General features: G+C 42.3%; 1 protein-coding gene across 2 annotated transcripts in view; it reads left to right on the top strand.

Moving 5' to 3' along the window:
* SNAP25 (synaptosome associated protein 25) overlaps positions 1–17,780 on the top strand; it is a 28,922-nt gene extending 11,142 nt beyond the window's left edge. The window contains exons 4-7 of one of the 2 annotated variants that reach the window (XM_008703349.2): positions 4,859–4,976; positions 8,619–8,744; positions 11,694–11,838; positions 17,602–17,780. In XM_008703349.2, coding sequence (XP_008701571.1) covers positions 4,859–4,976; positions 8,619–8,744; positions 11,694–11,838; positions 17,602–17,670 — 458 coding nt within the window. In that variant the 3' untranslated portion in view covers positions 17,671–17,780. Of the gene's footprint in view, positions 1–4,563; positions 4,682–4,858; positions 4,977–8,618; positions 8,745–11,693; positions 11,839–17,601 lie in introns of both variants that reach the window. The other variant, XM_008703350.2, reaches the window with a different exon arrangement.
* The last annotated feature ends 7,792 nt before the right edge of the window (positions 17,781–25,572 follow it).

Raw genomic sequence — 25,572 nt, 5'->3', positions numbered from 1 at the left:
AACTCCCCAAATAAATTTGCTATCGTGGCAAGAGTTGCTGGCTTCATCCGTGTAACAACGTCCCAGATTTTGAAACTCTAGACATAGCAAATCATTTTTAAAAATTAACCCACAGGTGCCCATGTGGAAGAGTAGTATCTCATTTCCAGAGTCCGTTTGATACATACACACTCAAGTAATTAGGAGTTCCACCTTATTACCTCTCTAGTAATTTGCATGTGAAGGGGACAAAATGAGAGAATGATAATTGGAAGGAAGTTTTGAGAAAGATTCAAGGTAATGCTTTCTTCCCGATACTATAAAGCATTGACATAAAGACTTGGAAAATAACATATACAAATCTGCAATCAAAATGAGAGAAAGTGAATAATGTGCCTACTTGACTTGCAAATTTCATTGCGCTTTGAGGAAGAAAATCTCGAGATAAAATTTGCTAGAATCTCCATACAAAAATATATCCTTCCTAAGCACAAATGAGTCCCAGGAACATCTAAATATTATTCTTTGAGAAAGGAAGCAGAAGAGCAGATTTCCCCCACAAGATAGTTCATGTTCTCAGCTAAAACATTTCATTTGTGGCCACACCACAGTAATGCTGAATCCCTCGGTTAAACCTATTTCCTAGGCTAGCCTTGGTTTTACCGGATGTGTGGTGATCACAAGGATATTGAGAAAAAACACACAACTGTAAAACCCCCCAAAGTAAGTGGCTTCTGCCTGGTCTTAAGTGGTACATGTTCCATTTAGACTTTAAGGTGATTAGGACTTTTTAAAATGACAGCTGAGCTTAAGTCAACGACTATCTTCGTTGCTGTGGTGAATGCATTTTCATTCTGCATATGCTGTGTTTAGCTGTTTAGATCAGTAACTGCTTTACAATTTCTCTCCAGTTATGCTCTCCTCATTTTGTCTATGCCTCAACACCAAAAATGTTGATTGCTTCTATCCTGCAGCTGTACAGGAGTTTCAAGAAACAGACCTCCTTCTAAAGAGCCATTCCAGGTTGTCCAGCTAAATGGTTGCCCTCGGAAATTCTTTACGGGATTCTTGTTTTATACTCAGGTATCAGGAGACACCAAAGGAGCACTGAACATGACAGACGGCCCTGGAAGTGTACTGAGTCCTGGGACTTTTATTCCTCTAGAACACTTGTCTCGAAGTGAAATCCCCATGAAACCACCTTATCACTAATGTGGGATGATTTAACCTTTCATCTCCATATCTCTTGTTCCTTCTGTTGGTCTTTGCTGGGTTTTGTGTTTGTTCCAATGCTGAAGATGCAGCCCTTGGGAAAATCCCGTGGGATCAACTCCAAACTAAACAGTGACATCTTTGACCTCTGCCTGACAGAGGAAGGACAAAGTAAGGCCTCTTCCAGAGTGCCTGCTGACTTTCTTAAAAGGTTCGTGGCACTACAAGGTAGCATTTGAGAAAACATTCCTCTTGCTAAAGTCTGCACACCAATATCTGTTATGAATGACTAATGCTGCTGTCCAGTGTGATAGCCACTAGCCACATGGGACTGTTTAAATTTAAGTAATGGATTTCCATGTGTTCATCAATGCTAAGGATAATGAGAATCAGGTAGGCAGCATCTGGTAACTGACTAGACTCACGAAGGCTTGTACCCTGGGTCAATAGCTTTGATATCTTGCTATTCTTCTACGGTTTGTTTTTTAACCAGGTTGGGAATTCTAAGGGCCTCATGTTGCCTTGCTTAAGTAAGATTAGTCGGAAACAATGTCTAAACTTAGATCCCTGAGTATTCTGCCATTGGCAGATCTATCATAAATAACCCGTCATCCAAACATGGCAAAAGAAAGTACAATCTCCTGCCCCAACATATAGTGTCATCTACTGGAATACGTCTCCTAACTCAAAATGTTATTGTCCTCCCAAGTCTCCAAGAATAAACAGAAGACAGCCAGAGAGCAAGCTTAGGGAGGTGAGGAGCGGTCAACTCTGGACAGTACATTGCATCAGCCGGTGACATGCTGCTGGCCACCCCAGGATGGAATGAAGATACTGGTTATTTTCAAGCATTTCCTGAGAGATGTCCTCATGGAAATCCATTGAAAAGCCACGATGTCTCAATATGCCAAACACCCACAAACCCAACACGGTTCCCTCTGAAGATGAATAGTTAGAATACCGATGACAAAATGGTTCTACAGTATTTTTTTTAATTAAGGGTTTGGCTTATAATTGTGTGAAACGATACATTGAACCAATATTGGTAGCTATAAAATCGTTTTCGGAATCAACTTTTCTGAAAGAGCTTCAGCATCCCTCTCTTAGCCATGACCTTTGCCTAACAGGCTGGCAATCCGCGATAGAACCCCGCTCGCAGGAATACCGACTGGGACCAGCTTGTTTGTTTTTATATTTTAATTTGAATTCTTGGTTCAGAGACACACACACATGGACCAATTCACGTTTTTATTTTATTACATTTTATTTTTATTACCTCCTAATCCCTGGGGCACAGCGGGTGGGGCTCCCGAAGTGGTGTCAGAGAAACTCCTCAGAAAGGACAAATGCCTGAATATGTATCCCCATGCCCTAATCTGTGTGTATTTCACTGTCGTTAGTGGAGTGTGGCTTGTTTTCCCTGAGTCCAGATGCTCCTTCAACCCCATCTCAACCCGGCCCTCCAGGAAGCTATTAGCAGTTATTCCATTGGGATTTCTTTTTTTTTTTTTAAGATTTTATTTATTTATTTGACAGAGATAGAGACAGCCAGTGAGAAAGGGAACACAAGCAGGGGGAGTGGGAGAGGAAGAGCAGGCTCCCAGCGGAGGAGCCTGATGTGGGGCTCGATTCCATAACGCTGGGATCACGCCCTGAGTCGAAGGCAGTCGCTTAACCGCTATGCCACCCAGGCGCCCCTCCATTGGGATTTCTGTCTGCACTTAACATGCTTCTTCCTTTTGACAATGTTGAGCTCCTTCTCTCTCTACCAATCCCCCTACTCAATAGTTAATTTTATCTGCAGGCTAATTTATTACACGCATTAAAGGGAACTGGAAAGAAGTCTTCATAAAGGTACAAAGTCTTCTGGAATGTAAAGACTTGCTATCTTTTTTTTTTCTTTTAGTCCTTTTAAAGATTTTCTTAAAGACATTACTAGACCTATGCTTACCCACTGTTTTTCTCCCCAGCTATTCAGTGCTGGAGAGACACTTAAATTTTGCCTTCATCTATCATTTTGAAGAGTACGGCACAGGTAGCACATTCCTAATAAGCTGGATTCTATTCTTTAGCCCCATTGAAGAGAAGACAGTGAGCTCTTGTTTTCCAAATGGACAGTCTCCCCAGTTTGGGTCAATAAGGAACCTATCTTAGTTTTTTGGAATGATACTTTCCACTGGACGATTTAACGTGAAATTCTTTGTAAGTGATTCTGTCTGCCCTTACACTGGAAATGGATTTATCAGTGTTATTCTAATCAAGCCTTTATTCCCAGAGGCACAGGCAGGTGTGCATAGAAATGTAGATGAAAAGAGGAATGGAAGTGTAATTAGGTTTTGTAACTCGACAGCCAAGACAGCACATTGCTTTCCTTTAAGGGCCTTAAAAGCTGTTTTAAAAACCCATTCATTGAACTTGTAATTTACTCAATGTGGTGCCGTAACTTTTGAAAAATTAATCAAGTTAGTGAATGTAACCCGGGCAACCTAGAAGCTCAAGCTGGTTTTATGGCTATCGATCTACGTCTCAGATGCACTCAGGTCCGCTCTGCGGGCAGAGATGACTCAGTAACCGGTCTATGTTCCAGCCCACCCCCCCCCCCTCAAGAGACTCAGCTGTTTGTTTTCCTAACATGCCCCCTGTTGTAGAGACTGGGAAATCAGGGGGCAGAGAAGTGAAACGCCTTCCAGAACTTTCATAGCAAGTAAGTCACAGGATGAAGAGAGGACTATAAATGTCCCAGCGCTTGGAACATGAGTCTGCTGATATTGCTTTTTCTTAACAGTGTCTATGAGTTAGGTATTCAAAACCAAGAACTGCCCCTGGGCTAGGAACAGCCTACTGCTAGGGGAAAAGAAAGATCTGGTACCCATCGCTAATTATCGCTTTAATTGTTGTTGTTTTCCCCAGAGAAGATTGATTCTATTTGCTCCCCTTACCTGGTCCAGGATGCTTAAAACCAAAAGATAGAGCTATTTAAAGTTGAAGCAGGTACCTCCTCGAGTAGCATGAAATCTGAAACAGTAACATTAGCATGAAAACATTAACATCCTGTTTTTGTTTCTCTCGGGTTTCACTGGTGTCTAAGTAAGTGAATCTGCTGTGCCGTTTTCCCGGACCCTCAGAATCCAACAGGCCCACATACCCCACCCCATCGTGTCTGAGTGACGAACTATTTCCAGCATCGTTTTTGTTCATTTCCTTGCACCTGTGCCCGTGTAGGGCGGCAGCAGTCTCCGGCAATGCATCCTCTGGGACCATGTGTTGTAGTATCTTTCTCTTCCAAATTCCGCTCCACATAGTCATTTCTCACGTTCTGTTGGAAACCCCCAAAAAATTCATTCCACACTGTCATCCCTTTGTCCTAACCAGAACAACTCGATCGTGTCGAAGAAGGCATGAACCATATCAACCAAGACATGAAGGAGGCCGAGAAAAATTTAAAAGATTTAGGGAAATGCTGTGGCCTTTTCATATGTCCTTGTAACAAGTAGGTACTGGGTACCAGCTCTAATCTGTGGCGTCCAGTTTTCTTTCTTTTCTTCTTTCTTTTGATTTTTTTTTTCTTTTTCAATGTCAAAGTGAATGTCTGAAGTTTTGTCTTTTTTTTCTTTGTCCTTTTCCATCTGCTTCATTCTGTGGGGATAAAATACTTGTGTTTAATCAGAACAACTGGAACGCATTGAGGAAGGGATGGACCAAATCAATAAGGACATGAAAGAAGCAGAAAAGAATTTGACGGACCTAGGAAAGTTCTGCGGGCTTTGTGTGTGTCCCTGTAACAAGTAGGTGCTGCCTGCCTGTCTGAAGCTTTGGTTTCCCAAGGCCCATCTCCAAGCCTTGACAAGCTCATTCCTGCCAAGCACAAAGGCGGGATGAGCATGTGGCATGCAGAACAGATCAATACCGTCTCCAATGCATTCATCTCATAGCATAGATGATATTAGTGGGAGTTACTGTTGATGCATTAAAAATCAGGCATACTACAGTGAAAGCTTCACTGTCAGCCACTTTTACTGATGAACGTTTCAACATTTTCCAGAAAGTGTACCTTGAGACAGAGACGAGCCTCAAGAAAGAGGCACCCAGGAAATTTTATTTTCCCCACAACCCCAAGCCAAAATTTGCAGAGCTAGAAAAGATTTGGGGGGGTGGGGGTAAGTTTGGAAGTTGAGAAACACATATGTCAAGGTTTGATTTTCGAGAAGCAAGAGAGACAGGTAATTTGGCCTAAGCAAGCATCCCTAAGACAGAGAGTATGACAGAGATTGCCCCGCCAGTTGCCAAATCTGCCCAGCGCTTAGACTGTAGAAGCCCCAGCTGCACCCACCGCAGAGGCCATGAGCCCTTCGGCAGGAGGTGCTCAAGCCTCGTGCAAATTGGACCCATCCCTCTGAACCTCTTCCTCTTGGAAGATCTACCCGTACACTGACCAAAATGTTGAAATGTGTAGGTCTTGCATGCACGACATCACAAAACATTCAACTGTTCTCAAGGTTCTGCAACGCTTTTTTGGAATGTAGCAGAAATGTGACATGTGGTTATAAAGGTTTGCAACAGAAGGAACCTGAAAATGAGGGTTCTGGAAGATAGTCTTATTTGACTAGCAGTGGAAAAAAAAATGCATGAGTGGATTGTCCAACATGCATTTGCAAAATTAAACCCGTTACCCGATCTCCCTCACCCCTCCCAACTTCCCTTTGAACAGAAGCCTTTTTCCTAAAAGCTCTCCTGATCCTAGCTTTTAGAACAGCAATTGATGTCATTTCTAGCTGATTATACGACCATTCACGTCCTTTAAACTTTGAGGCTGATTTAAAATATCCCACTTCCTGTTTAGGAGGGGGAGGGGCTCGATTTACAAATCAATTTAAAACCGTTTTAAAAGAATGATCTACAGTAAAGCCTGATTAACTGGAATCTAGCTAACTGGAACTCTCAAATGTATTTATACTTTTGCTTCCTTCCACTTTTAGTAAAAAGAGACAGTTGGACAAAGGGGTGGTGATCACATCAGGGACTTGAAATGGTTTTTCTTGAAGGGCAATCTAGGCAGTTCACATTCTATCACTCAGTCTATGTCCTATAATTTCCACACCTGAGGGGACCAAACAGTAAGAGTTGATCTTCAGAGGAAAGGCCATCCGGCACGTCAAGTGAAACCATAACCAAGGAAAAATTCGGTCATGTTCACACCCCTAAGACTCTAAGGCAGGAGAGTGTCTTGAGAATCGAACAGATATTCAGCAATCACCCCTGAAACAAAATTTTCCTCCCTGGCCCACTGTTAATTAAGAAAGTCGTGTCATTCACCAAAATGACTCATGGCTACGCATTCCAGTTTGTCAAGACTTAACTGTATATCCTTTTCCGTGGCCACTTGCCCCGCAGGTGAGATTTCCACCTGTTCCGTGTCGAATTCCAACAGATAACAATTTCCCCATTCATCACCTGTATGGAGAAGGCGTGGAGGCAGGCCCCGCCCCCAGATGGATTCTAATGTTCAGATGAAACGATGGCCCCTACGAATTCCACATAGTAGTCGGCACAAGAGACCCTAACTGAGCTTCAAAGCTTGAGCGAAGTGTTCCCTGTTGTGTGTAAATAATGCTTTAAAAACCATGTGTCACAACGCAGTGGCTGGTGGTGCCCCGGACTCTCTGAGGGCTTCGCCCTGTCTCGGCATGTTTCAAACGACGATGGTAGATGTACGACAGTTCTGTGAGTCTATGTGCAGCCTTGTGGGTGCAGTGATTTGCCTTCTTGCAGAAACGCAACCTTTCCCGCCCCCTTGACTTTGCCAAAGATGGTATACCAGATATTTTACATAGCAGAAAACCTCACGAGGTCCATATAACTTCTTGTAATGTGAGGAGGGAGGGAACGGGGAGTCGGGGAGAAAAACAAAGCCAGAGTCTAAGCACTATTAAATTAGTTTTTGGATCTCGTCCCACAGAGTGGGCTCATGGCTGTCTAGTGCAGTAAGTTCTGACAGCTCCGAGGGCTGTGGCATTATACACTAGATTGTGGGAGTTGCTGCAGTCCCATTTGTACAATTTTCCAGCTTGTTCCAGGGTTGCTTGGTCCCCAGTCTGCAAATATTAGTATTAGAGCCAGTTTTAATAGATGGCTGCGATTCTCCAGTGCAAGAAAAAAAAGGGGGGGTGTAAATTCTGGTGTCTTATGAGAGAAAATATGAAAATGGGACCAAAGGAAGTTCTCTTGTTTTTGGACTAAAAAGCATGTGGTTTCTACTATGCAAAGAACCTAAAAACATCTTTGATTGCCTTAAATTACAACACACCCACCAAACTGTGCTGCACGTGTTTCTATTGGACACAACAGGTATGCCTGGATTTTAAGTTTCTCTCCAAGGCAGCTCAGTGAAATACGGCCCATGGAGACCACACCAGTTCCAGACCACTCTCCCCAGCCACATCCCAGGATAGCTTGAAGTAGGAGTTTGTAATCACTCCCACCCTGCCCCCCCAGCCCGACAAAGAAGCTATTGAACCTGCGTTTCAAATCCTCATGAAGGCTATTACTGTCCTGCTAGTGCCTTTTTCGAGAATGGTCAACTTCTGGAGTAGTTTGGCTTAAATGAGAATGCTTCACTTTCTACTCATGCCTGTAGCTGGTGCATGAAGAAGACGTAGAGGGATTTCCTTTTCTGGTGCTAGATGGCTTGTTCTCTCTTCTGTTTTCCTGCATTCATTTCACTATGCCTCTTTTACTTTTTGTCTCTGTGGACAAAGGTTTGTACATCGACTAGATGTATGGTGACTGTTTGGAAGTACCGATATATTATCTAATTCAAATCACTCTCGAGGCAACTCAGAGACCACCACCCTTGGCCAACCGCCGATCCTTTATGTCCTTCATGCAGAATTGGAAGAGTTAGTTCCACCCATACGTTGGGGGGGGAATTAAAGCAGGGAATCTTTGCATGATGGTGTGTAAAAACTTGGTCGAGTGTGTTTTTCTTGGTGACAGTGTGTTGCTGTGGTGTGATGTACACAGTCTACTTGGCAGTCTTGTTATGTGTCTGTCTGCCAGTATGTTTTTCTGTGTGTTTTGTGTCTCAGAATATAACCATGTCACTGAAATAGAACTGAATGTCCTCCAGCTACCTTAATCCTTGTCTTCGATCCAATTAAGCTGCAAAAACAAACCAAAACAAGAACAACCTTTGGGCAAAGGTTGCAGTCTTGACAATTCCAATTGGCTCGATTGGAAATGAAATGCTGAGTAGCTGAGGCATGGTGGTGGCCAACTGTTTGGGTCCAGATCATGATATATCGGTATTCTCTAATGCCTCGAATTAAAACCCATTTGCTTGGTTCGGTTCTTCGCTTGAAGAGGTGACCATTGTTGTGACTTTGATGCTCCGCCCCCTTGCCTTGTCACTCACCCTCTTTCTTGCATAGGCTTAAATCAAGCGATGCTTACAAAAAAGCCTGGGGCAATAATCAGGACGGCGTGGTGGCCAGCCAGCCTGCTCGTGTGGTGGACGAACGGGAGCAGATGGCCATCAGCGGCGGCTTCATTCGGAGGTGAGCCACGTGCAGCCAGCCCTGTAGCAGTTGTCCATTGTTAAGTCACAAATCACCCCAAGCTGATTTGTTCTTAAAGTTCTTAAAGCAACAACCATTTTACCGGTTATTTATGAGTGTGTATTTTGGCTGGGCAGTTCTGCCAAGAGCCCCGCCTGGGCTCCGTCATTCCATGCAGGCGGGTGCACGATGATCCTAGATGGTCTCAGTCACTCATCTCGTGGTTGGGCAGGGCGCCTCCGCTCTCCCCAGTGTGGTCCCTCCAGCGAAGAGCCCCGGCTTCTTACATGGTGGTGGCAGCATTCCAAGGGGGTTAGGCTCCAATGCACAAGCGCTTATCAAGCCTTGTCGGGTTTGCCAGTTTCATCAGACAAAGCAAGTCACATGAGCGCATCCAGTGTCCATGGGGCAATAGACAGGTGTCTCATTCCATAAATGGAATTGAACAGAACTTATTCAAGAGATTGTTTACAGAGGTGTGGGCCAGGTTAATAACAGAAAATGGTAAAGCATTTGTGGGCTGGCAGTAGCAGGAAGAGTCCTGAAGGTTCTGTTACCAGAACCTGACAGTAGTTACCACCGTGGGGGAGGGGCTACAGAGAAATGCAGCTGTTGCAAAACTAACAGGAAATGAGAAAGAGAAATAAATGCCCCCCCATACCTCTTTCCTCTTGCCCTCCAGTATCTCACTGGCTGTCTGCCAAAGCCTACTGGAAGCCGGAGGCTCAGAGAATCTGGGTGATGCAGTCCTAGAGAGGTCAGCCCCTCTGAGCAGAGAGCAAAACAGGTCCGAGAATGGATCTGGGGGGACAAATGGAGAATAACAAGCACACCTGGCTTCGGATTTCCTTTGAGACCCAAGCAAATGCCAACTGAAAGACCTATTTAAAAATCTCAAATTACACAGATCTGCCTATCCAGAAATCAGCTCTCAGGAGACCAGAAAACAGAGTAAATAATGACAAATATTCCTGTTGTTAAAAAGAAAAGGAAACAAAAAAACCTATCCCTTTTTACAGGCTACTACTAGGACTCAGCAGTGACTAGGGTACCTAGTGACGAGGGTAGTGTAGAGACAGCTGTATAGTCACCAATTCCCGGCCCATTGTAGCTGATGTTACCAACCAATAACACAGATTCAAGTGACAGGTCACTGTCACTTAGGTATAAGGTGTAGATAGCTGCATAAAGCCTCACGAATGACAATTCTATTCTTGTTTCTATCTGCTCCCAGGGAAACTAGACCAGGGGTTCTCAATCCTCACTGCACATTAGAATGAACTGAGGCTGTTTTTTAAAAACATCAGTACTGAGTACTGGGTGGCTCAGTCGGCTAAATGTCTACCTTTGGCTCAGTTATGATCCTCGGGTCTGGGGGCCCTGGGGTGCGGCCCCGCACTGGGCTTCCTGCTCAGTGAGAAGTCTGCTTCTCCCTCTTCCTCCTCCTGCTCACGTGCTTGCTCTCTTTCTCTCTCTCTCAAATAAATTAAATCTTAAAAAAAAAAAAAAAAGTGAGACCCAGGCATCTGTGGTGCTTAAAGCTTCTCAGGTGATTCTAACATACCATCAGCATCGAGAATCATGGAACCAGAAGGATGCCTTAGCTGGTGATAATCATTTAAATACGCTTCTTTTTTATGTAAGAAAGCTAGGAAGTTGCCCTTCAATTTCTCCCAGCCTAGGCTCCTTTAAAAACCTTTGTGGGCCAGTCTACACTGGGAGTTACCATGGGGGATGGGTTTTAATCCCTCTGAACATTTTTAGCCCATTACCATCTGCAGTGGGAAAATGTTAATTAGCCAGAACATCCTAGAATGAGTACTTACCGTTTGCAATAAAGAGTTACTACCTTTTTTTTTTTTTTAAGATTTTATTTATTTATTTATTTGAGAGAGAGCACAAGCGGTGGGGAGGGGCAGAGGGAAAGGGAGAAGCAGACTCCCCACTGAGCAGGGAGCCCATGCAGGATTCAATCCCAGGACCCTGGGATCATGACCTGAGCTGAAGGCAGACACTTAACCGACAAAGCCACCCAGGAGCCTCAAGTTCCTACCTTCTTAACTTTCAAGCTGAGCTGTGAAAAAAAAATGGCAAGGTGGTAAGGCACTTCGAGAGCCAACTCCTTCCTTCCCAAACTGGAACAATAATCTTTTATCACATTTTTTCCCCTGAAATCATCCACAATGCCACCAACTCCCACCCCCATTGCAATGAAATCTGAGCAAATAGAAATCATCTTGAATAAGTAGCTCCCTTTGGGGTTCTTGGGAGCAAGCAGGATTAAGGAGCAGACTGTAATGATCCTTACTCTTCCCATGGATTTTGGTCCCAAATGAGGAAGAAGATGAGCAGAGAAATTCTCTGACTTAACACAATAAGATTTTTCTTTCATTTTCAATTTAACTCTTGGAGACTTTGGTTGACATTTCAGAAAGAAAAATACAGTTTCTAACTAGTTCCATCTTCATTCTCTGACCCAGTCCTCTCAACTAAAATTATTTTATTCTTAAAAAATGAAAATTGGGATAAACAGATGAACATAGGGAGGAAATGACGTGCTGGTGGAAATGAAAGAAGTAAGTAGAAGTAATCTATTTAATATGCCTTCTTTAAAAAAGAAACTCGGGTTCAAAAATGAAATTTAAAAATTATTTTCTAGGGACACCTGGGCCGCTCAGTCAGTTAAGGGTTTGACTCGATTTCAGCTTGGGCCCCGCGTTGGGATCCATGCTGTGTGTGGAGCCTACTTTAAATAAATAAATAAATAAACAAATAAATAAATAAATATTTTCTAATGTATAAAAGCTAAAATGTACTTATATCGAACAGAGACTAAAGATGCATGGGATTGATACCTATGGGTCTCCAGACTTTCCCTGAGCCCTGGGTCCTTGGTATTTGAGTTTTTTCACACTTTCTCGCTTCTAAAAATTGCTTCTTGACTCCCAGGGTAACAAACGATGCCCGAGAAAATGAAATGGATGAAAACCTGGAGCAGGTGAGCGGTATCATTGGAAACCTCCGTCACATGGCCCTGGATATGGGCAATGAGATCGATACACAGAATCGCCAGATCGACAGGATCATGGAGAAGGTGAGCTTATGGCCGTCAGACGCTTCCATTGTTCATTACTTCTTCTGAAATACTGCTGAGAAAGGATGAACGGTATAATAAGCCCCTCAAACCGTGCCATGGGATTCACACATACTGATAGATGGAAATTTCCCCCTCAATTTTCCAAGACAAAAATTCACCAACATATAAGTAAATCAGAGGGTAAAATTTAATCTAACAGATATTCCTCAGGGACACCTGTTTCAGGAATTGTGCTAGGCACCGAAGGACATAAAGATGAGAAAGACATCATCCCCACTGCTAAGAAACTCACAGCCTGGGGCGCCTGGGTGGCACAGCGGTTAAGCGTCTGCCTTCGGCTCAGGGCGTGATCCCGGCGTTATGGGATCGAGCCCCACATCAGGCTCCTCCACTATGAGCCTGCTTCTTCCTCTCCCACTCCCCCTGCTTGTGTTCCCTCTCTCGCTGGCTGTCTCTATCCTGTCGAATAAATAAATAAAGTCTTTAAAAAAAAAAAAAAAGGAAAAAGAAACTCACAGCCTATGGGAGGCGTGAGCCTCCAGATGAATTTACTACCACACAAAATATAATTTGCCAAGAGAGGCACACCTAAAATGCTAAGTAGGGTTACGTGAGGAAAGATTGCAAGAGTTAAGGGATGGGGAAATCTCCAAAAAAAGTCAAACTGAGTCTTGAAAGTTGGTTAGGAGCTTGTCAAGAGATGATGTAGGAATAGAATCGGGATATAAGGGAAAGAATACTTATTACAGTTTAACCAGAAGATGAATATGAGCTTTGATTTTATAAATGCCAAAGCTTTCAGGATAGTTCAGAAAGGGCCAGATTCCATTTCCAGTTCAACAGTTCACGTGTCCAGATCTCAAAATAGAAAACATAATCTGATGAAGTTGAGTTCACACAAGGACACCAGATGTGGCTCTAAGACAAAACCCCGTAGTGTCAACAAGAGGCGTAAGGAGAAGTGAAGAGAACGGAATAGGAAGGGATGGGTTTAAGGGCTTGAGATTGGAAGGGAACAGAAAGAAACCCTGGACAGCTTTTATAAAAAGATTTGGGGCACCAGAACCTGATATCCCACAATATACGAATCTGACATATTATCTATGATCTTGTATTCTGCCCCCTCTCCCATCAATAGAGTACTGAATATTGCTTATAATCTCTTAAGATGTCAAAATGCCAACAGGAAGGAATAGATACATCATAGCTTTAATGTAATGTATAATCATATATAATGTATATAATGTATAGATGGTACATTATAGATGCTATGAGGCATCTGTAACATTATAGCATCTATAATGTAGCATCTATAACCAATTCTAGTTGGCTAATCTTACATTGTATGAGTTTATTCCCTGGGAGATAGTGAAGTTTTGAGCCTGAAATCCTGACTTTCTTTTTAACAACTTATTCCACTTTAGTGAGCAGAGAAGGATGCTTTGAATCTTCAGGCTAAACACTGAGTTTCTTGGTACCCAAGCATCCTTCACTGACTTGAAAAAGGAAAGAGTAGACGTGAAGGGAACGCTTTGCCCTATTGTGCTCTATGTGTTCCCTATTAAAAATATCTGATCGCATAATATTTTGCCTGATCGATACTGAGTTACACAAATGTCAGTGTCGGTTGGCAAAAAGCTTGTGCTTTGCTTCCTTTTACAAGTCATGACATACTTACAATTGTTAAGAGCCTTTGATATGCTAAAGCTTTTAAAGCTGCACAAATCAATAGATTTTAGAACAATATTGAGAGTTTCAAAAAGCGCCGGAGCCAACACAGGCTGACCTAACCCATTATGGCCCCGAGAAATGAACTAAGAAACAATTGCCGAACCACCTTCCATCACGAAAATGATTTGAAAACACAAGAAGTACTCATTTTCTGTCAATGGACCCAATTTACTCACAGATGTAGGGAGATAATGAACCTCTAACTCAATTAGAGTTCCAGAAGGAGTACTTTTACTAAGAGAGAGGGGTCAAATCTTTATTGATAGAGTTGGACTCGCAGCACGGGAAAGTGTTCCTGGAAAGGCAAGTGGCATCTTAATTCTGCCACTTTGCATTTCTAGTTCTCTTCTCAAGGGAAAACCTTTCACTTGGGGCCCAATTTACGATAAGGGCAAAGACATATGCAGCTATGACGTGTAATTCGAAGTCAGGCAAGTGGATGGGAAATAGCCGTTACGGTTTGTTATCATTCTTTGAGTGCTGAATTGTTTAAGAAGTGAGAGAGGGGTCTAGTTGCCTTTGAATAACTAGCCTTTGTCTTACCTCCAAAATCACAATCTGAACATGATTAGATAGAATCCATTTCAACCCAGCATCGCTGCAAATGATACATGTTGTATCAGCTGTCCAATTTTTTAATAGATTTCCACCTTCTCATGTTAAGTTCTCCCTTCTGATAATTGGAAACAGTGTTCAAAGGTCTCTTGCATATCTAAGAGTAAATTAAACTCACAGTCTAAGAATAAAGAGAATTTGGGGGCGCCTGCGTGGCTCAGTCAGTTAAGCATCCGACTCTTGGGTTCAGCTCAGGGTCATGGGATCGAGCCCGTGTCATGCTCCACACTCAGTGCAGAGGCTGCTTGGGATTCTCTCTCTTCCTCTCTGCCCCTTCCCCTGCTCACATTCTCTCTTTCTAAAATAAATAAATGAATAAAATCTTTAAAAAAGACAACACAAAGGGAATCTTCTGATGTTTCTCCCATATTCTCTCATGGCCCCCAACAACAACCTTTACCCTACCCCATCAATCATGATCGTCTCTCACCACTTGGATTGACAGTAAAGTTTTAAAAAGCCCAAAACAATGTAATTTTTAATACATTCCCATGGACTGTCAAAGAATTACTTTGTCTATTTAAAAATCTTGCTTTCTGCTTTAAGGTGTGTATATATACACACACATATACTTTATATATGTATATATACATGTATATATATATACTTTATATATGTATATATATGTATATATATGCTTTCTGCTTTAAGGTGTGTGTGTGTGTGTGTGTGTGTGTGTATGCATGTGTGTAGTGCTTTAAATTAAGCTTCTAAGGTTGAAATGGTACAATTCTTTCAGAAAACCAAAATGGGGCAAGTTGTATTAGCTGCTTTATGTTGCTCAGAAGTAGTAATGTTCAAATTTCAATTTAAAGTTGTCAGTGGCAGATGCCACACACACGTTGAAATACAGTGAGGCTGAAGCTTTAGCGTTCCTTGAATTCTCCTATCAATGAGGAAACACATTGTTTGAAAACTGAGACCTTGGGTTCCGATGGCATTTCCTGCTCACCAGCTTCGTGACCTGATTTCTTCATCAGAAAGATAATAAGGGAACAGTTCAAACCTCAGATGAGAATGGGGCTACCATGTAGGGTAATAAGCATCCACTTCTGGAATTCTGAGCAGGGGCCTAAAAGCTACCTGCCATGGTCTGAAGTTGAGATTTCCAGAGTGTTCAGAAGGGTGGGCTAATGATCTCCTTCTCACTCTCTTACTGGCTCTGTGGGGATCATTCTTGCTTTCTCACAAGGGCAAATCATGTGGCATATCTTGGGTAGGCCAGTGAGCTTAAGGTTCTCTAAATAGAAATATGAAAACTGGGGTGGGCTAAATTCCGTAAGTACAGTCCTAAAGCATATAAAAAGAATGAACACAGAGGCATTCTCCAAATACCAGGGAGACATCTAAAAGGAGATTACCTCAGGATTTTTTCCTAAAAGATGCTATTTCTTTTATAAAATAAAGATGTGGTACCTATTGCATGAGGTATATGGGCTTGAATTTTGATATCCTTCAGAGAAAATTAGAGTGGAAATCACAGATCGTCAGTGAACAGAGGTCTGTTTTAGATCCTTTGAAGATGTGTAGAGAGTAATCTCATGCTCTACTTCAAAATATCCCCTTCCACCACCAGGTGAATGCTCACCAGTGCGTTCTTCATGCAAGAGTTTCTAGAATACTTGCTTCCAAAAATTCCATCCATTTTTAAATTAATGATTTTCCCCATTTGAGCTTTCCTTAGTATTCAGTCTGGAAAAATCGCATAATTCAATCTGTAGAAACATCTCACATTGGTCTGAGCCTAGAACTTTCCTGTGCACCAAAGTATTATTATTTCTGATAGAATTTGTAACTAAAGAGGGAAGATTTAAGAGCCAAGTAAAATTTGAGAGAATGCCTATTTTCCAAATCAGGATCCTAAGGTCCAAAATATGAATCTATAGATCAAACAATCAAGGAAAATGAATGCTCTCTCTTAACTTGTCGTGAAAGTCAGATTTTGATTATCCAAACAGATGGTAGGAAACCATTGCCAGATAATTCAGAATTATGAATAATCTAGCAATATTTCTATTTTAACTTGGCAAATTTCTAGTTGAATGTAGATAACTCTAAATGTGCTGGGAATTCACAATTAAACTAAATAAAGAAGATCCAGTTCGGTGGAGATTGGAAAGCACCAAGCACCGCAGTAGATGCAAAATCAGTAATCATTGAACAAGTACTGGTCGATAAAAAAGCAGTTCCGTTTCCCTACACTGCCTGTCAGCTTTGTGTTCCTCTTTCCAGAATGGACAGGGGCAGACACCATTACCAATCATGATAAGACAACAACGGCCTAAACAGAATCTTCATCGTTGCCTCTGCTTGCTCACTCATACCTTTCTCAGTGGTGCTGGGAATAGTTTATTTTCTGGGGTTTAAAAGTCTCCCCTGGTAGCAACCCCAAGTTTCATGCTGCATATACAGCAAAAGGTAACTGAAGCAGTGAGATCAGTCAAGGCACACAATTGTGGTAAAAGTGCTCTTGTTAGAACAAGCCAATGATAAGGGGCACCTGGCTGGCTCGGTCAGTAGAGCATGTGACTCTTGATCTTGGGGTCGTGAGTTCAAGCCCCCAGTTGGGTGTGGGACCTACTTAAATAAATAAACAAATAAACAAGCTAATTGTCAAACTCATAGAAGTGAGTCTTCAGAAATGGAGCTTAAAATTATTAAACATTCCAAAAACAAATCGTTTTCACCCAATAAGAATAATTGCAAGGTAAAATATATTGAGCACTTAATCTTTGCAAAAAATTATTCCAAGCACATTATAGGTACAAACCCATTTCATTTTCACAGCAGACCTAAGTACTATAATGATTAACATAGTGATTACTAGTGTGGCCACTGACTCCAGACTGCCTGGTTTCCTCATGTGGAAAAAGGAGTTAATAATAATATACACCTCATAGTTAATATCAATCTTTATGTCACGGTTGAATGAACGGGATATAATAGACACTCATGCTTATTAGCAGGATTCGTTTTTGTCCCTGCTTATAGACAAGAAAGCTGAGTCCCCAAGATGTTAAGTAATTGGCCCAAAGTGACACTAATAAGTTAGCCATGATTTCAACCCAATTATATAAATGGTGGTAATTCAATTCAATCCAACAGATATGAATGCCTTCCATAGACATCACGGGGTGTCATTCCAGGATAGAAAGATAAATGATGTGAACTTGTCCTCAAAAGGATGCTCTCTGGTAGGGTGAAACAGTCATGAGTACCAAGATGAAGCTTCTATGATCATGTCCAAGTAGAACCACAAGCAATGGTTCGGGATCATGAAAGAAGAGAGGGTCAATTCTGACAGGAGAAGTTTCAAGATGCCATTCCTCAAGAAAGGGGCATTTGAACAGACCCAGAGGGAAGAACAAAATGTCCAAAGGTAACCTGGGTTCTCTTTTCTTTCCCTTTTTCTAGGCTGATTCCAACAAAACCAGAATTGATGAGGCCAACCAACGTGCAACAAAGATGCTGGGGAGTGGTTAAATGTGCCCACCTGTGTTCTCTTCCAAATGCTGTCGGGCAAGATAGCTCCTTCATGCTTTTCTCATCGTATTTCCTAGTAGGTCTGCACACATACACACATCAGCCCACCCCCATTGTGAATGTTGTCTTGTGTCGTTCATCAGCTTCCCCAAACTATTATGTGTCTTTTGTTCTGAGTCTCTTTCTTTCCAAAGGTTGTATATAGTAGTCATTTGGTGGCTCTAACTCCCTACATAAGATGTCTTGGGTTTCATTTTTCCTTTTCTCTCCTCAGTGGTGTTTGCTGAATGACAACAATTTAGGAATGCTCAATGTGCTGTTGATTCTTTCAATGCACAGTATTGTTCTTGTAAAACTGTGACCTTCCACAGAGCTACTGCCACTGTCCTTTCTTTGGGTGTCAGGCTCTGAAACTCTCAAAATTTGCTGTCTTTGGTTCCTCATAGCTGTCGTCTGTCTTTATGATTTCATGATTAGACAATGTGGAATTACATTACAGGCATTGCACTAAAAGTGATGTGATTTATGCATTTATGCATGAGAACTAAATAGATTTTTAGATTCCTATTAAACGAAATCTTTCCATGACAGTAGCATACTGATGAGAAAACACACACACACACACCAACGGAAACAACAAAACAACAACAAAGCATGCTCAGTATTGAGACACTGTCAAGATTAAGTTCTACCAGCAAAACCGAAGTAGTGTCACTTTCTTTCTGTCAATATATAGACTTATTAATCACGATCATCCTTTTTTTAAAAAAAAAGAATTTTAAAAAAAGATGGATTTGACACACTCACCATTTCATCATTTCCAGCACAATAGACGTTTGGCCGAACTATGTCAAATGAATGTAATATAGGATTTGTTTGCTGCTTTTGAAGGCTATGTTTTGGAGAAAGCAATCTTGCTGTGGAACAGTGTGGAGATGTAAATTTTATACGGCTGACTCTTATTAATCACCATTTCCCCCTGTGGTTTGTTATCAGTACGATTCTCTGTTGCTTAATCTAGAGCTATGCACACCAAATTGCTGAGATATTTAGTAGCTGATAAAGAAATCTTTAAAAAATAATATAAATGAATGAAATATAGAGAAACTGTGAGATAAATATCATTACAGCATGTAATATTAAATTCCTCCTGTCTCCTCTGTCGGTTTGTGAAGTGATTGACATTTTGTAGCTAGTTTAAACTTATTAAAAATTATAGACCCCAGATGTCTGCTTTCATTTCTTCACGGATCCTGTCTGGTTTTGCACTCACGTGAGAAGAGGAAGCCTGGCCACTCCATCCCGTTGCTCCTCAGAAGCCCGTTCTGTGTGCTGAGAACACTGTGTGGAAAAAACAAAGATGTCCCTTTTAGACACGATTCCAATGGCAGGTGACACTTGGCTTGATTTTTATCATCTGTTTCAGAAAATATTTGTGTGTGGATTCAGTGATGGCTATGGGAGAAAATATAATTTTGCAGAAGATAGAAGAAAACGTCAATGGAAAAAAATCTGTGGTACTCAGACTTGACCCTACACAGATTTAGGTATATCAGGAATCAATCAACTCTTCCTTCATCTCCCCAAAATCCAGTCCCACCACCAAAAGTGAACCCTTCACAACCACCCTACTGTTGCCCCCACTTTTTTTAACAGCTTTATTGACGTGCCATACAATTCACCCATTTAAAGTATGTAATTCAGTAGTTTTTAGTATACTCACAGAGTTGTGCAATTAAATTTTAGAATATTTCTAATGCCCCCAAAAGAAACCCCATACCAATTAGCAGTCACTCCCAGCCTACTTCCACCAGCCATAGGCAATCACTAATTTACATCTATCTCTATAGATTTGCCTATTTGAACATTTCATATAAATGGAATTATATAGTACGTATTGGCTTTGTGTCTGGCTTCTTTTACTTCACATAAGGTTTTCAAGGTTCATCCATGTTGTAGCATGTAACAAAACTTCATTCCCTTTTATGGCCAAATAATGTCCATGGTGTGGATACCACATTTTGTTTAACCATTCATCCATTGATGGACGTTTGGATTTTTTCCACTCTTTGGCTATTAAGAGTTTTGCTGCTGTGAACATCATGTGCAAGTTTTTGTGCAGACATGTCTTCAATTCTTTTGACATCACCATTTTTGCCATCACTGCCTTTGTCAATACTGAAGCCAACACGTCCACTGCCATCATCTCCACGCACCTGCACCAGCCCTACCTCCACCACCGCCACTACTGCCTTGATTCCCACCACCTTCCCCTCTCCTCTGCCTCCACTACCTCTCCCTCCTCTTACCTAATAACTTCAGCATCTCCATCTTTATCACTGCCATCTTCCCAATCACCAGCATCACCTCCATCCCCTGCCACTACCTCCAATGCCCTCACGTCCACCTCCTCCCCCACCTTCACCAACACCACCATCACCACCATCACCACCATCACCTCCCTCACCTTCACCTCCTCCTCTGCCTCCCTCTTCTATCCCATGATAGTGACACAGATGAATTTGTCCAGGTTGCCCGGGTTGGCCACCAATTTCACCCCCGAGAGCAGTTATGGAGGTTTGCTAGAGAAGTTAAGGAGTGCAAAGAAGAATGACAAGCTCATCATTCTCAATAACTGTTTGCAGTTCTTCACCCTCTTCCCAAGCCTCAGAATAAGTTCTAGACATACCCAGATACTCAGGGAAGTTATTCTGAGGAACAACTGTAACAATACTTTTCTTCTTACAAGTTAAAGTAGTTGGAAGGATGCTAAAAGATGGAGAAAGTGGATAAATATTCTGCATATGTCAAAGCTGCTAAGGGGTCAATGTATGGGTCATATTAGAAAATTCCGTCCCAAATTCCGTCTCCTTTCAGTCAGGTGTGTTTCCACATTGTTTGAGTAATTAAGATCCCATGCTGGATACGTGAAATTGGAGATACAAGCATTTTGCTCTAAGGCCCATCGTATTATTCATTCTGAAACCCATTTCCTTGGATAATTGAGTTTGTCCAGCCTCAACTCTTATGCAGTCGGTTCCTTTTGGCTAAAAGAGGACATACTGGGAATGAATCAGCTCAGGGTAGGAACCAACTCAGGAAGTACATTAGAAATGCAATGATTGGGGAAAGGCTTAATCTTCTGCCCGCCTCATCCATGGACCTTCTACAAGCAACCAGAAGGTGAAAGGTGGTCCCAGGTCCTAGGAGCAGAGTCCTTTCCTCTTGCCTGCCTCTCCATTTCTAGTTTCAGTTTTCCTTCTTTCACATCCTCCCCCAGCGTCTTCTTCGACCAACATTCCCAATCTTTGTGTCACTGATTGGCCTGCCAATTGATGACTGCACTCGAAATTAAGAGAAGGGGAAGAAGATTCATACTTGGTGACCATCTGCTACATGCCAGGTACTGCGTTAAGTGCCTTATTTATGCTGACTCAATTAAACCCTCCTAAAAATGCTACAAAGTAGGGATTATTAGCCCATGGTGTGGAAGAAGATGCTAATACTTTATTTGAACAAGACCTCTTAGCTAATAAGTGATGTAGGTGTAATTCAAACCAGATGTGTACTTCCAAAGCTATAGGGAAACCTGGAACATAAATCCAGGATTGTGCCTCTCTCAATTCAACCAGCCAGGAAACTCTGGGAGATATTTGGCTTCACAAAGAGCAGCAAAGATAAATGTACTGGATTTCTTAGCCGAAAGTCTTAGTGAACACCTTTGATTCATTCCTTCATTCATTCATGAAATATTTATTGAGCTTCTATGCCAGGCCCTTTTCTGAGTATTGGGAGTACACAGGGTTGGGGGAGGAGAAGAGGCAGCAGAGGGAACAGGGAAAATTCTCCGCATTCACTGAATTTATATTCAAGCTGGGGGAGATAGATAAACCAACAAGTCAAACATGAAGTATATCAGATGATACATGTCACACAGAAATGTAAGCAGTGAAGGGGAAAAAGAGTGTAGAAGGTGGAGAGGGTATTATTTTAAGATGGAAATGATTGGGGAAAACCTCACAGATAAGTGAAGTTTAAGTAGAGAATTCTTCAAGGTTTGGAGTAACCAAAGTAATATGTCCAGATCGAACTCATTTGAGAAGCCGGGTTGGGAGTGAGGAAACAAGCATACAACCTGTATCTTGTCATTTAGTAATCCTGGAGTTCCTTCTCTGCAACTCAGTCAACACTGGTTTTAACTATTTCCCACATTGTCCGGAAGAAACTTGCAAAATCCTTGGCTCAGAGAGGAAGGAGGCAAGTCCAGAGGACGAAACAAACAGTGTGCAAGGAATGAACATCAAGTCAAATTGTCTTAGGAGAGGAGACAGTGTTGACTTCAAGGTCCAAGATTTAGGAATTCTTGCTCTGAGTGCTCTTCGTACAATCATTAACATACTAGTTTACCTTCAAGCAAGTTAGTCATATATCTCAAGTTCCCCATCTAGGATTTGGAAACTCAAATCCACCTCCTAGGGTGTAGGAGACTTTGGGAAACAAGGAAACTAAAGAAAAGCAAACCGTTAACAAGTCAGTTACCCCAATGACAACAGCTATTTCCAGGATGAGTTGCCAAAGCATCTGGGTGTCTAACTATTCCAGAGTCCCCATCCCAGGGGATGTGCCACCAGCTGATGTTTCCCACTCACCATTGCACCATCCCTAGCTCCTCCAGCCTCTTGCCATAACACAGCTTCAAGACCATTTTGTTCAGGGGGCTTCCTGCCTTAAGTTCATGATCCTCCCTCCACAAGCAACTCAGAAAAATGTGGCCCATCATCCTTCTACTAGACACTGCTGGTGCCCTGCCCGTATCCTCTTGAGCACTCACCTCTACTCACAAAAGGCTGTTCGCAGTGAAGGACACTGCAATTCTCTGTCTTGGGACAGAGAACACCAGAACTGCTCAAGTTTTAACGCCCTGGGAGGCAGTCCTTCACCAAGGGTGGATGGGGATTGGGGAGTCGATAGATGCCCAGTTCCCTTGGCCCCAGGTTGGGGTAGCCCCGAGCTATGTGTTCTACACCGTCTGCCAGACTTCCCACAGCAGAATCAGTCTCCAGTTCCTCACATGATACCTTGCCGGGTACTATCGCTATTTATTGGCTGTCTTTTCTTCTCTGTCTCTTTCCCACCTCACCATTTGTGTTTCCTGGAATCTCTTCTCCAATAAACTACTTGCCCTAAAATCCTTGTCTCAGGGTCTGCTTCTGGGGAATACATTCTCATGAGATACATGCCAGCTTCTGAGCATCTCCCCCAAAATGCTGCTGTAGAGAAATGTGCTCTAAATTTTTCACCACTGAGGTTCAATCCGTCTTTCTGACATCTATCCGAAGGTCGTTAAAGTCAAGAGCGTTAATACTGCTTTTGCCGTTGCTCCTGTCCAAAATAGGAATCATTCCCAAATGAGTTGTATACTTTACAGTTCTACTCCTAATATTACACATTGTTTTCACAGCTGCCAATACTATTAATGATAATAAGGCAAACTAGACAAAAGTTCCAAAGAGTATGGTGGAGGCTGTGAACCTCTATAATAGTTTTCTACTGCGTTGTAAACAACTGCCCCCAAAACATGGTGACTTGAAGCAATAAATATTTATTTAGCTTACAGTTCTGCAGTTTGGCATTTTGAGCTAGGTTGTCTGGGAGTTCTTCCGGTCTTGGCTGGGTTCCTCACAAGACTATGGTCGAGTACAGGTCAGCTGGGCAGCTTAGCCTCTGGGAGTTGGCAGACAGTGTAGTATCGCATTCCCCAGTTCAGCCAGGACTTTTTCTCATGGCAAAGTCAGGAACAGTGGAAGCATGCAAAACCTCTTCCAGGTTCACTGCTTCTACCATATTCTATTGGCCAAAGCTGGTGACAGGACCAGCTCAAATTCAAGTTATAGGGAAATATACTCCACTTCTTACTGGGAAAAGTTTCAAAGTCATATTGCAAAAAGAAGGGTGAGTAATATGGCTCTCTTTACAATCAACCTACCACAACCTCAAAGAAGCCTGTGGAGTTCTCCTTCTCTCCTCTGTGTCTTTAGAATCTCGTGGAAATGGGGCGCCTGAGTGGGGCTGTCGGTTAAGCATCTGACTCTTGGTTTCCTCTCAAGTTGTGATCTCAAGGTTGTGAGATCGAGCCTCACATCAGCTTCTGCATTCAGTGCAGAGTCGGCTTGAGATTCTCTCTCCCTCTCCCTCCACCCCTCCCGCTCATGTGCTCTTTTTTTCTCTCTCTCTCTAAAATAATAAATAAATCTTAAAAAAAAAAAAAAAAGAATCACATGGAAACAAAAGGTTAGGGTGAACCCTCCATGTGTTTTAGAGTGGACTCATGCTAATGAGTAATACTATAATCTTCCCTTTTAGTAATATTCAAAAGAATTCAAATATTCAAAAGAAAAAGTGTAGGGCTCAGGAGGCCAGCAGCCCAAAGGAGGATTTGAGAACTGTAAGCAGAATGACTGTAGGACTGAGGACCGCTGAGAGGATGTGGCAGCCTGTCGATGATAAGACTGACCTTAATCCTGAAATAGAGAAACTAATCCCTCCTATTCAAAGCAATAGGGTTTCAGCACCGTCATTAACCCCTAAACAACAGAATTTGAAAAAAAAATTTTTTTTTCAAAATGTTCAAAATAGAACTGGATCCTCAACCAGCACTTGACAAATACCTTCATTCTAGAAGCTTCTGTGGCTTTTCCTTGCCTTCTTTTATTTGTTGCTATTTTGTGGGAACTTACACTGATATTTCTTGGGGGAGAGGGCTTTCTTTTATTTTCTTTTCCTCCCAATCTTTTCTGTACAAAAATATACCGTTCTCTTTGCTAAGAGGATAAAAAAGACTGATTACTCAGGGATGAAAAAGAAATTATGTGTGTCAGAGACAGCTTAAGTATACACAAGATGTATCCTGGGTGTCTGGGGGAGTGGGGGTGTGGGAGGTGACTGCTGTCTTCCAAGGCACTGTCTTACTTCTTTAAAGGAACTGTGACAACCGCCAGTTTGGGAAAGATGAGGCAAGTGCTAATGGTGTGTGTTTTTAAACTTTCAGAGGCTGTGCCGATAGAAAGCCCTAGAGACCTAAACCCATATTCTCATCTGTTATTAAGGCAAAACTCCAAACTAGGCCAAGTAGATTCTCTAAGGGGCTAGAGCTTTTATACCTCTCTACTAAAAATCCACTTTGTTTTCCACATCTATTGATTTGACCATGACAATGGCCCATTTCAATTTCTGCCCGGTGAACTTTCATGTATGCACCTGAAATGCAAATAACATGTTCAGCTCCAAGGATAATGAGCAGTTCTTCAGGCAAGATATCCCTATTAACTGTCTCAACATAACTTTATTCCAGAACAATCATTTCAAACGAAGAAGAATCACTGGAGTGCCTTGGAAGTGCTTTTCCCCACCCCCAGGGGGTTGAGTTGGGAGGTGTTACCAGCTGGTTCCTCAGAAAACCAAGCCTGAGAGAGATGCAAAAGTCTAAGTAGTTAATCTGGGAGTGTGACTGCAGGGAGCAGGAATGAGTGGTGGGAGAGGGAAATGCTGAAAGAGAGAAAGCTAATGCAGGAATGCATGATAGAATTAGCCGACCCTATAGGCACCTGGGTGTTTAATTCCCATGAGGCAGCTGAGAAATCTCAAGAAATGCACATCAGGACCATCCTCCCGGGGCAAGAAAGGGAGATTTACCCAGCTGCTTCCATCTCCCTTTGGTCAAGTGCAGTCGTGGGACAGCGCCTTAACTCCCCTGCACCTCTGGGCTGTGCACGAGTATGTCAAAGGGTTCTTCTCAAGGAGAAAGAAGAAATTCTAGGGCAGAAGTGAGAAGTGGGGCTGAGGTAGGCACTGTCAGTTCATACTTGCATGAGGCTGGTTGAAGTCTGTATAAAACTGGTTACC

The sequence above is a fragment of the Ursus maritimus genome, unplaced genomic scaffold (genome assembly GCF_017311325.1).
Source record: "Ursus maritimus isolate PB19 unplaced genomic scaffold, ASM1731132v1 scaffold_22, whole genome shotgun sequence".
Lineage (NCBI taxonomy): Eukaryota > Metazoa > Chordata > Mammalia > Carnivora > Ursidae > Ursus > Ursus maritimus.
The sequence above is the reverse complement of the archived record's forward strand: the minus strand, read 5'-3'. Positions and strand labels throughout refer to the sequence as shown.